General features: G+C 37.2%; 1 protein-coding gene across 1 annotated transcript in view; it reads right to left on the minus strand.

Annotated features, from left to right (window-relative positions):
* Window positions 1–3,863: 3,863 nt before the first annotated feature.
* The window catches only part of LOC136663965 (sterile alpha motif domain-containing protein 9-like), an 8,792-nt gene continuing 125 nt past the window's right edge, over window positions 3,864–12,530 (minus strand). Inside the window, exons 1-4 of the mRNA XM_066640945.1 lie at window positions 12,491–12,530; window positions 8,666–9,048; window positions 8,156–8,423; window positions 3,864–8,043 (exon numbers count right to left, since the gene is read on the minus strand). The exon at window positions 12,491–12,530 is cut by the window's right edge and continues 125 nt beyond it. Coding sequence (XP_066497042.1) covers window positions 4,433–8,043; window positions 8,156–8,423; window positions 8,666–9,040 — 4,254 coding nt within the window. The 5' untranslated portion in view covers window positions 9,041–9,048; window positions 12,491–12,530 and the 3' untranslated portion in view covers window positions 3,864–4,432. The remainder of the gene's footprint in view (window positions 8,044–8,155; window positions 8,424–8,665; window positions 9,049–12,490) is intronic.

Raw genomic sequence — 12,530 nt, forward strand, 5'->3', positions numbered from 1 at the left:
AAAGTAAAACACTGTAAAAAAAATCAGATTCTGCAACAATGAAAAAACATAAATATTTTATTAGACAAATCACATTTTTACATTTCTGTACTGGAAAAAATCATTATTCCAATGATAATATACTTGCACTTTGTTTATAATGAAACAATTCTGTAATATTCATATGCAAAGAACTCTTTGGTTGTTCTTTTCTGCCCTTTTAAGGTGTGAATAAAGGTTGCTTGTTCACAGTATGGCTAAATCTTAATCTCAATGTTTGTATTTTTAACATTGTTTACATGTATATTTTATGGAAAACCATGTGTTTTTCTTTCTTTAAAAATAAATACCATGAGGTTTTTGCTTAGATTTTTTTCAAAGCATTATGTGGTAAATAAACCAGCTCTTGAAATTAAAATGTATATTTGTCAAAAGCAAAAGCATACTGTAATATCTTTATTACATGTTATTATATCATTATGCTCTTTAATTATTTTGTTGAAATTCTGGTAATCACAGCTGACAATATTTTTACTATAAAAAAAAACCAAAAAAAAAAAAACCAATGTTATTTTGGATCACAAACATAGCTCTAACTCATCCCGCAGGATGGCTCGAATTTGTTCCATCAATCCAAAGAGCAACGTTTGTGATTCAACATCACTGCCTGACCTCACTCTTTGAAATATTGCTTTTAAATCCTCACAGAGTGTTCCAACATCTAGTCTAAAAACTATAAATACAAAACATAACGTTTTAGGGGATATGCTGGCTGACCAGCTGTTTACAAAGTCTTGGCTCATTACGTTAGCTACACTATTCTTAACAATTTTTAGTGACCTTGCATTGACCACTTTCACAGAGATGTCCAAAGCATGTACACACATAAATGTAACTAACAGATCAATGAATCCTAGAGCAGAGAAGATGCCGGTCAAGCTGAATGATCCCTCTCCCACAGCTCTGATACATGTTGAAGGTCAGTGGTTTTAAGTGTGTCACACTGTCAGCTCAGATGTTTATGGGAAACCTCTGAGGACCTCTAGGATGAGGGGGAGATCAGGCACCCCCAGCAGGAGCTGGGCTTTTAACCAGACTTACCACGGCAGTGGACGACTTTCTCCTGACAGAAAGCATCAGGCTTTAACACCATCAAGAACAATTGCCAGCACAGGGTGACAGGCACCGTACAATTAAAGCCAGCTGAAGGTCAGCTGGAGGTCTTTAAGGACATTCCTTATTTAAAGAGGGGGAAGGTAGTACAGTTAAAGATTTGGGATATTAAATATTTATATTTTAGGATGCATAGCTCAATCAGTTTGCTTGTTTAAGGAAGAACTAAACCAATATGAGTGCAAGATGATTTTAAAAACACGTACTAGAATGTGCTATAATCAACCTATTCACACAAAAAAATGTACATAATTTCAAACATAGGGCGGCATGGTGGCGCAGCAAGTAGTTTTGCAGTCACACAGCTCCAGGGACCTGGAGGTTGTGGGTTCAAGTCCCGCTCTGGGTGACTGTCTGTGAGGAGTTTGGTGTGTTCTCCCTGTGTCCACATAGGTTTCCTCCAGGTGCTCAGGTTTCCTCCCACGGTCCAAAACCACACATTGGTAGGTGGATTGGTGACTCAAAAAGTGTCCATAGGTGTGAGTGTGTGTTGCCCTGTGAAGGACTGACACCCCCTCCAGGTGGGCTCCGGATACACTGCAAACACTGCAGCTACATACAATGAATATTCATTTAAACATTAGGTTCAACTTTAAAGTTGACAAGTCTTATTGTTGTTATTCACCAGATTCTTATTAGCATTCTCATCATGTACATCATGACATCTACCTACCACAGTGAAAGACAAAAATATTGACGTCACTCACCAGTTTAAATACCCCATTCCACCTTAAATGGTTCAATATGCAATGCTTTTGAAACAACTCTTACTCCTTAATTTCTTTAAAACACACAAACTATGGAGTTTACACCATAGTTGAGGTGTCTGTACTTGTAATAAGAAATGACTTACTTATCTCTTCAGGAAAAAAATGGCCAAATCCACATTTGTCTGCTAGTCTTGGTGCTTCTACGCTGCATCCCATCCATCTTTCAAACACAGCCAGTATTTCCTCTCATTTTACTCTGTCTCTGGTCATGGAGATGTTTAGAAGGGTGCTGAGGTTTTCTTTAACCTCTGCTCAAACACCCTGGTCCTTTTATGATTGACTACAATAAATATATTGCAGGTTGCTGCTTCAAATTAGTATTAAATATATCTAGTGGACTTTATAGATGTCGGACCAAGGTTGCATTTTCATATCACAGATAGGTCCACTACTACAGCCCAACTGAAAACGTTACATAAAGAAAAGGAAGCCCTAAAAGCTTTACCTCATGCTAACTCACACTATAATATGATACCAGAGGCAGCACAATGAAAGAAGGAAAAAGACTTAGAAGCCCCAGGCAGATCCTGGACAGATGAAGCTCAGTCAAGTGGAACATCACAGCAGCACTGAGTTCATTATCTCATGTCCAATCTTGCATAAGGAATCATCCTCCCAGTGCCGAGGTTCATGTGACGCAACGTTGGCTCAGGTCCAGAGCCTTATCATTGTACAAGAATTGTTTAAAAACTTCAGCTCATCTTTCCATCTTAGAGACATAGAGGGTTTACATTCACAGCATTTAGTGTACAGTATTATCCAGAGCAGCTTACAAGTCTAATACAGTTACAGACATAGCCAAATTAAATGGGATGCTCTGGAATAGCTGCACATCTTAAGGCCACAATGGTGGCTAAATGTGTATAAAGGCCCCCAGATTGGGGCTGTGGAACAGTGGAATTGGGTTCTCTGTAGTAATGGAACAATTTTCAAGTCCATTTGGAGTGATGTTTGTGATGCAGAGAAATCAATACCCATCATTTGCCATGTTACAGTGGCGGAATGCCATCTGATCCTCACAGCATTATTTCAACAGCTAGTCTAAAGCCCTCCAAATAGAGAAGCTGCTCCAAAAATGTGTACAAATTTCTGATTAATACCCTTAATTTCGAATTTTTTTATTAGCATGGTAGCACGGTGGAGCAGCAGGTGGTATTACTGTCACACAGCTCCAGGGTCCTGGGGTTGTAGGTTCAAACTGCCTGTGAGGAGTTTTGTGTGTTCTCCCTGTGTCCGTGTGGGTTTCCTCCAGATGCTCTGGTTTCCTCCCATGGTCCAAAAACACATACTGTGGATTGGTAGGTGGATTGGCTATTTAGCTGGCTATTATGGATCTATTGTCCATAGATGTATGAGTGTGTGTCGCCCTGCAAAGGACTGGAGCCCCCTCCCACCTTGTGCCCAGTGCTTCCAGGTAGGCTCCGGACCCACCACGACCCTGAACAGTATAAGCAGGTATAGACAATTAATTTATTTATATGTGTATTTATTAGAATATTTTTGGATATATGATCAGTGCTTCTGTAATGTCTTATAAATTCACTTGTATTTACTCAGGCCAATGCAGGATGATAGGGTCATATAAGATTGAATGTTTCAAATTCTACTTGCTGGATTAGTTGACATCAAAGGCATTTAAAAAGATTGTGTGACATAAAAAAAAAAAAAAAGCATTTTGGAATTATGGGAATATGTCAAACAGACTGAGGTATATAAAATAGCAGTTATATATATCTTCATATGTCTAGGACAAAGAATCTTAAAGTCACAAACCATATTTTTGATGCTTTACTGACATCTAGTGGAAGTTCATGCACATGACAAGTGTTTTCACGTCACTTTCACGTGCATTTCAAATTATTAAATGGGAATTTGGTGGGGGGAATATCATAAAAATAGGAATAAAACAACAAGTCAATAGTAAATGATGTACTGGCTATTTTCAGTTCGTTTATTGCGTGAATAATTTATTAGAAATGGTTTGAAATTCTCAAATATGTTCCAATACTAAACACTGTTGGTGATTATGTTTTACTTAAAATTTTATACATCAGAAAACTGCACAAAAACTATGTTTAAGCCTGTATAGTTACATATGCATTAACTGGGTCAGGCCAGTAAACAAATAAAGAAAAAAACATCCCCAGTGTATGAGGGTACTAAGATTAAAATGTGTCTTTGGAATCTTTATGTCATTATACAATCATCTTCAAATCATTATATATCAACAGTATTGGCAAATGTCAAGGATAAAAGAACAAAGGTTAAATTGACTTTTTACCCCACTATGATGGGGAACTGCAACAATTACAACAAATACTAGGGAAAATGCCCCAGTAAATTGGGTGTAAGTATGCTCCTGGTGTAACTGTAAATCCGTAAGTCTTTGCAGTGTATCCTACACATCATGCTGTCATTCTGTCTGTGCATGAACTTTCAGAATCTAAAATGTTTGTCCTTTATTAACCCTGTTTACATCGGAAGACATTTTAAGACATTTCTGATCAACTTCAGTTATTTTTATATTTGAGTTTATATGCTTGTGGGCCAGTCATGGCAAATCCCAAGTAGAAAGACACTTTTTCTTTACTGAATCCAGACTTTGGATTCGTTGGATTGACTGGATTGACTTTGATTTTAAGATCACCATAATCAATGTAAACTTCTCCTCGTTCAACTGTTCCTTCTATGCGGAGGAGCTGATCTTTAATTTCCTTCAGATGAAAAATGTCTCCAGTGTGCCAAAGCCTGTTACTTTCTTTTGGGTCACTTGAACCACACAGTTTAGCTTTAGGTACAAGCTTTTCCAATCCTGATTTTTTGCCCAACATAAAATGAGAAATAGCACCTCTTTTGTGCAATATGTGGGGCAGCTGACGACGAGAAGCAGTGCGTATGGCATTGACGTAGATTCTGATATTTTTATCAGTATCTGCTGTAGTTGAACATGGCCAAAGTAACAGTAATGCCAAATAGTAAGGCTCTGGGAATGAGTAATGAACTCCAATTTCTTGCATCATTTCCTTCAAAAGATGGATGAGATCCTTTTCTTTCATTGCACACGATGCACTTGGTTTAATGAGATGCAGGATTATATTGGATAGTATAAGGTTTGTTTTGAATTTTGGATTTCTGGACTTTGAGTGCTCATGCAAAAATGCATAACATGTTGTTACTTTCTTCATGGTTTCTTCATTTTCATATTCCAAGTGTTGCAGCAGCCTAGCAAAAGTGTCAGCTTTTTGTTCTTCCAGATACATTTCACATGCCTCAATTTCAATGCTTTCTTGAAAAATTGTGTTACCTATGGTTGCCCCTTCAGCTTCTGAGCAGGAATACGAAATATACTCTTTGAAGTAATTTGAGACCTTCTTTCTGCAGAAGTGATCGAACTCATCCTCAGATTTTCTGTTCTTCAAGTAAGTAAAGTAAACGTCAAAAAATTCAAAGCTAGTCTTTGCCTGCTGCTTTAACCCATGAAGAAAATCTTCATGTTTGTTTAGAACCTTTACATATTTGTGATTTATCAGATTATCCTCAAAATAAACATTCCTAATATGCCTGCTGATCTTGAGGAAGCTCTGAAAGTACCTTCTTGTCCGTGGATCATCTTGATCAAAAAATGGAAGACTTTTGACCATATCAAAGACTATGAGCGCTATTTCTATTACACCCATGTTTGCAGATAGGCTGTATGAGTCTTTTGTCAGATGGCAATCTGCATAATATTCAAAGTCCGTCTTTGCAAGCTTCTGTGCTCTTTGAAAAGCACTGGTTGCTTTTTTAGCAATATCTAGGTAGGTGTCTAAGTTTTCGGGAATATGAGGCAGCTCTTGTTCCTTCTCTTGTTGAAGTCTGTACTTCAAGTGATATTTGTGGATCTGTCCAATTGTATCTACAGTGAAAGATTTTTCTGATATTTTTGTTGCGTTTTCTGCCCACTCCAGGGCTTGAGAGAAATCTTTGTCATAAAGGTACAGGTATCGTGCCAAGGCTTGGGGGATGGAAGCAACTGTCTGATATCTTGATGTTGCTTTCATGAAAATGTCTTTAACTTTTTGACTTCCCTCATCTTCATGTATTTTTTCAATCAATACGGAGAACTGTGTGCCTCTCTCATTTTTCACATTGCGTTGCCTTTCAATCAGCATGCGCTGAGTTGACAGAATTAAATCAAATGTTCCTAATCTAGTTTTGAAAAACAGATCACTGTGCAGTAGATTCATGGTAATATCACTCCTCTTTATGTTGTATGTCAAATCCAGTTCCTCAAGGCAAGCACAAGCTATGTCATGATGTAGGATACGGATGGCTGAGTACTCCAAATACTGACCACCTTTAGATTTAATAAGCAAATTTGAGTAAGGTTCCATCATCTCGAGAACAGTTTCTTTTCCCCAGTGGAATGGTTGCATCCCAAGAAAGTATTCACAGACTGACTGAGAGATATCAGAATCCGCAATATATGAATTGAGTAATGCCATAATGGAGAGGAGCTGTGCCTTCTTAGTGCTCATGTCTAGATCTTTTAAGATACCGCAGACTACATTTTTAACGTATTTCTTGTCAAAATTTGATTTCATAATCATGAAACTATAGAAATTTTCAGGCCGTTCATGATTTTCCTTCAGCTCTTGAAGTTTTTCTTCAAAGTCATCTTGTTCTTTTTTAGTTAGACTTGCTGTTATGTATTGACTCTTGGTCTCACAGTGTTTGTACTGATCTTTTGGGAAATGAGTGCAAACGCAGTTCAAAATGATAACCAGTAAGTTGACAGACCTTTCATTTTTACTCAAGCAGGTCTCATCTAATTTCCTATGGATGCAATTCCTCAGCTTTTCTGCGAATTCTGTATCTTCAGAATCATCAACCAACAAAAGAATTGGTGTTTGGGGAGATTCATCAGTCCTCCCATGTTTCATTAAGTCCATTATTTGTGAAGCTACCTGTTCTTCTGAAGATCTGTCCTTCAGAACAGCACATCTCAACTGATTTCTAAGATCCCACAATACATGCTTTGCTAGTGTTGTACCTCCACATCCAGGATGATGAAAAAGATTCACCAGGACACATTTGCTTTTAGGAAGCTTAATCTCAGATGTTACCATTTTCATTACATCTTCATATTTGTCTCTTTTGATGAATGGCTTTGCCCGTTGTTTCTCTGAGAAGTAGAAGTTCAACCACTGGACTTTTCCTCCTCTGTAGAAAACTTCTTCAACTTCACGTTTTAAACTTTGGAATTCAGACTCATTTTCAACCTTAACATTGTCACATTCATTTGCACACAAAATGTCTAAAGTGTTCATTCTGTCTGCAATCTTTTGTGGCAGAATGACAAAACTCGACCCAGCTGATGGTAGTAACTTTTCACAGTGCTGAGAGTGTGGTCCAAGCTTCATGATTCTTCCATTAATTTGGCTCAAATCCAGTTCATAGATGGACTGCTTCTTGATGTCAAACTCATATTTCTTTTGAATGACACTTTGCCATTTTTCAAATGTATGCTGGTTTTTACAAATATGGATGATGTTCTCTTCCCCTCCACACTGCCTGTGAAATGTCATGAATGTATCAAATACAGGGTCTTTTTCTGACTCTACAGGAGAAAGCAGAAGGAATATCACAAGGCATCTCCTAATAGGAAGGAACTCACGCCTAAAGATAAATGAAACCATCTGCTCTATTTCCCTGTGAGCTATTCTTAACCAACTTTGGTAGTCTAGATGTCTATTAGACTCAGAGCTAATGTCAAGCCTTCCATTGCAAAAAACCCAACTAGTTTGGTTATAGAGGTTTAGGGTTTTAATCACTGTACTAGGCTCCCCCTGGAAATTTTTTGGGAAGTGCAGGTTGGCATGACGGGAGTTTCTGTACAGCTTGCATGTACCATTAATGTTTGAATTAGGATCAAAATCCAAGACACAAAACAAATTCAGCTTACAAAGGAACTGGAGGTGTTCGAGTTGTTCAGGATCACTTTTGTTTGTGATAATTATATAGTGGCTGTAGTGACCCAATGATGATGCCCCACATGTCAGCAAGTTCTTGAGCTTTTCACCTTGATCCATTTCCTTTTCTTCCTCTATATTTGAAATTTTTGTTGAGGTCTTGAGTTGGTCTATAACACAAAACACAGAGGCATTTATAAACTATTTAAGAAGCTAAAATTATACTGTTTACACCAAGAATCCAGATATAAAACACCACCAAATCATCTTGATTTTTCTTACCAATTCTTTTTTTTAACTTTGCTGCCATATCATTTTGTGAAATTTTCTGTAGTATACAGGTGGTGATTTTCAGTGCATTTTCTTCCCCATATGTTTTTATAATGGCATCAGCAATGTCTAATCTTTCATTGCTCTCTAAGTGCGATGCAGGAATGGGCTTGAATTCTGACAGTAAAGGTTCTTTTAGGTATCTTTTGAATTTCTTGAAGTTTTCTTGTACAAGATCATCCAGACATTCCAAAAGTAAGGTCAAAACCACACTTGAATTCTGTATGAATAGAAGAAAAATGTTAGCAAATTAATAAGATTTTATTAAACATTTTATCCTAAAATTATGCAATAACATAACTGCTGATTATTGTGCATGTAACTTAGACCATAACTGGCCTGGATTTAAAATCAATTCAAAATTTAAATTGCCATTAAGCTTCATAAATAACTATATCAAAACAAGCATCAAAACAGCCCCATGAAAAACCTATAACCACTAAAATATATTCAAATATCTACCTGGAAAATATTTTCACTCTCTGCACTCTGAATGGTGGTTCTCTGTAAAGGTCCCTCTGCCTTTGTGGAGGCATCTGCTTCAGATGTAATGGTTGTTTGTTCATGCATCTCTGTCGGCTGTATCTCTTGTTTGCATAATGATGCCGTGTTGGACAGTGCCTCCTTTAATCTTGACATAATCCTTACAGCTGGGCCATGGGCAACCCCCATATCTACGAGATCTTTCTTTTCAAAGCATATAAGATCTTCACCAGATACTTCCTCTTTATTAAACTTGTCTGCAACATCCTTGTTGACTTTTACAGTTTCATGAAGCCATGCTTGAATATGTTCTTTTGTCCATTTTTCAACAGGATGATGTTTGTAGTCAGCCATGATTTGTTCTAAAAGGCAGGAAAAACAAAAATAAACATGTATCTGAAGACCACATACAACACTTCAGTTGAAAAGTTGAAAATTTCATCAATGTCATCAGAGTTGACCTCAAGATGGCTGAGACCATTGGGTCTAGGAAGTAGATCAGTAGCTGCCATGAAAGATGCCGAATACTACAAAGGGGGCAGCATTAATGAATTGAAATTCTGAAAAGTCTAGTCAGTGGTTGGGGCAAAGGAGAGTGCAGATTATGTGGGGAAATGCACTGTAGAGATGCTATTGTGGTTATTGGTGATATAGCACGTAAAGTTCACATGAAACCCGTGGCACTGAGCACCGTACCAGTGGGGCTAGGAACAGCCTTAGTCACCAGGGAGGCCAGTGTGGATTTATGGTTGTTGATAGTAAAGGGTAAGGTAGGACTGTAAAGCTGGTTTGGAGGGGGGTGGGGTCTGGCATCACTGTTGAGCCTTCTGGTGTCGTGGGCTTAATTCAGCAAAACACTGATGAGGGGAGGTGCCTACCCAATGACCCCTGTGAAGAGCTAGTGATACAGTGGGTGGTTTCAGTGCTCATATGCTGTGCTCAAGGATTAACCGTAGTTGTTAAGGATAGCTGGTTGCTGATAAGATCATAAACAGCCACAGCAACTCTAGTGGGTAGGGTACTATTAAATGTTTCTAGATGTAGCTGGTTGCTGATAGGATCACAAATGGCCAAAGCAACCTTAGTGTTGAGGTGCATAAATGCTGTGGCTTTAGGTAGGAAGAGAGTGTGGTGGACCCTATGTGAAGCTCTAATGGATTGGCATAGGATATTTTATATCTCATCCTGTACCTCATATATAACTGCTTTTATTTTGTCTCCTTTCTCCATCTCCACCTTTTAATCAGGGTGTGGACCAGCAAGTAGAGGCATGCCAACACATTACCTGTTAGAAACTACTCTGTGTATACACACCATGTAAGCAGCAATTGCAATCCAGATAGTCAGGTTGCTGGGTTAAAAACCCCATTTATAAAAAGGTAGGACTCTGAGATAAATGTAAATAAAAACAAAATGCAATATATAAACCTTTTAAACCCTATATTTAAATGAAAATAGTGCAAAATGTGCAAAGACAATGTTTGAAATGTTGAAATTGAGCAGCTGGATTATATATATATATATATATATATATATATATATATATATATATATATATATAATGTTGTAATGGGAAAGTTGTGTAATGCTACAAAAAAATTATTAGATTAATTTGCAACAGGTGATTCACATGATTTGGTTTAAAGATAATAAAAGAGCGTCTCATAAAAGCATCTTTTAGAAATAAAGATGGGGAAGGGGTTTACCAATTTGTGAAAGACTGCATAACAAACAGTGAAATAATTCAAGAATAATATTCTGCATCCTTAAAATAGTAAAACTATTCAGTGCATAATATACTTTAAAGATTCAGAGAAACACGAGAAATCTCCATATGCAGGGGACAACACCCAAAGCTTCCTGGAATGCAGCACAGCCTGTTGGGATCAATGTACACCTGTAGATGGATCTGAAGTGGGTGGGTGTATTCTCACCCTACTTAGTGAGAAATGACAAGTGAACGCTGTGGAGAGCACAACAGGGGCTGGACTCCGTGAGCAGTAGTGCTGCAGTTAAGTTTACAAACTTAACTTTTCTGCCAGTTAATTGTGTTTGTAACGTACATACGAAATAAATATATCTATGTATGTGTATAATAATTATATACTCAAAAGCTTTTGTAGAAATATACTAACAGGTAAGTATATAACTGATTATTGGTTAGATATGCGGACAGGGTGTTTGTACATTAAATTAATTATAGACATGGACCAATCAGAAGAATACCAGGACCGCTACAGAGCTCTGAAAACCAGCAACTCAAGAAAATGAATTTGCACATTTGGACATTTGAAAAGTGCATTAACAATTAATTACAAACAGGTAAGTAAACAAAACAACACATAAAACAATAAATTAGAATATAACTATTTCTAGCCCGGGTAAAAAATAAATATCAACTCTCAATATTTTTTAAGAAAAAAAATTCAATATGTGACAATTAAATCAACCAATTAGAAAAACAATTGAAATTCAATAAGTCTATGTGTGTAGTAATGCCCTTTTCTTTTATCTTTTTCTTTCAGTCCATGGAGTTCGCAAAATTAAGTGTTCCTACTACCAGTTTGATCAGGGCTCGGCTCAAGGAAACAGTTCAAAGATGTCCACGGAATACAGAAAATCCTCTAGGTAGAGTCTGGGAGGCTCGCCATCAAATGGATTTATCTAACTTGTTCATCCAATCAAAAAAACCTGACCTATATTAAGGCCATATTTATCTCATTAATATACTATCCAGGTAATACACAACACGAAGTTTAACGAATGTATCGCTAGTCCTCATAAAACTTAACGTGTATACAATATCTCTAACATTTATAATGAATAATTGCATTTAATCACTATATTTACAACTTTTATACACAAAAATAAGAATACCACGCCTCATTCAGCATTAACATGGTTAATTCCTGCAGCACTAGGCGCCAAAACTCACTCTCGCGCATGCGTTTATGACACGCAGCTTGAAAAATAAAATAGCCTTCAAAACTCATACTTAGTTCACAATAATAAGCGTAATTACCCCAAGTTCCAGCCACTCTAATTACAATATTGGAAATCTTAACTAACTGTAAATAAATAGAAGTACTTTCAATTGTGATTCTCTCAAATCAATATTTTTCAGGAGTCGTGTGTAAATTAATGTCCAAGGCTTGCTTGACTTTGAAAGAAAATGTTTTTAGATAAAAACGCTTTTGTTTAAGTAGGTGCCAATATTGCTAAGATTATTGGCGCCCCCTAACTTAGGCCACCTCCCCTGCTCGTGACAGTCAAACGAGACCGTTACTACCACATTCAGTGGTTTTGAGAGGTTCACAATGAGATCATGTTTGTCCTGTGTTGGTATCCGTACTCTACATGTAAGGACTACAATAGCGGTAGATTTTCCCCTCAGAGAAAAGGAAGCTAACTTTTACATTGAGGGAAATATCTGTGGTGAAATGGAAATGTGTTGTGTTCCACATGCAGTTTTGCACACAAAGAATTACAACACTGTTAGAGATATTTAAATATTGTTTAGATATGTGATTTCTTGTAAGACTGATGTTAAATGCCCTACTGCGGCTTGAACTTATGTTTTATTGTTTTACCTAATGCGATTGGCGGAGAGAGAGAGCGGAATTGCACCATATATGGCAGTGACCGGAATTAAGAGACGGCCGGAGTTAGCGGAAATACTGAAATATTGCGCACATAAGTTGGCCATATAACACTGATATTGTCACTATATCTACTCAAAACACATGAATATACGGAGCTAGCATGTACATTATATATGTATTCAAATTTAGCATTTTTGCTCACCAGTGCAAAAAGTGTGATAAACTCGTCGTTCTTCAACGAG

This window comes from Hoplias malabaricus, chromosome 12, assembly GCF_029633855.1.
Source record: "Hoplias malabaricus isolate fHopMal1 chromosome 12, fHopMal1.hap1, whole genome shotgun sequence".
In the NCBI taxonomy this organism is placed as follows: domain Eukaryota; kingdom Metazoa; phylum Chordata; class Actinopteri; order Characiformes; family Erythrinidae; genus Hoplias; species Hoplias malabaricus.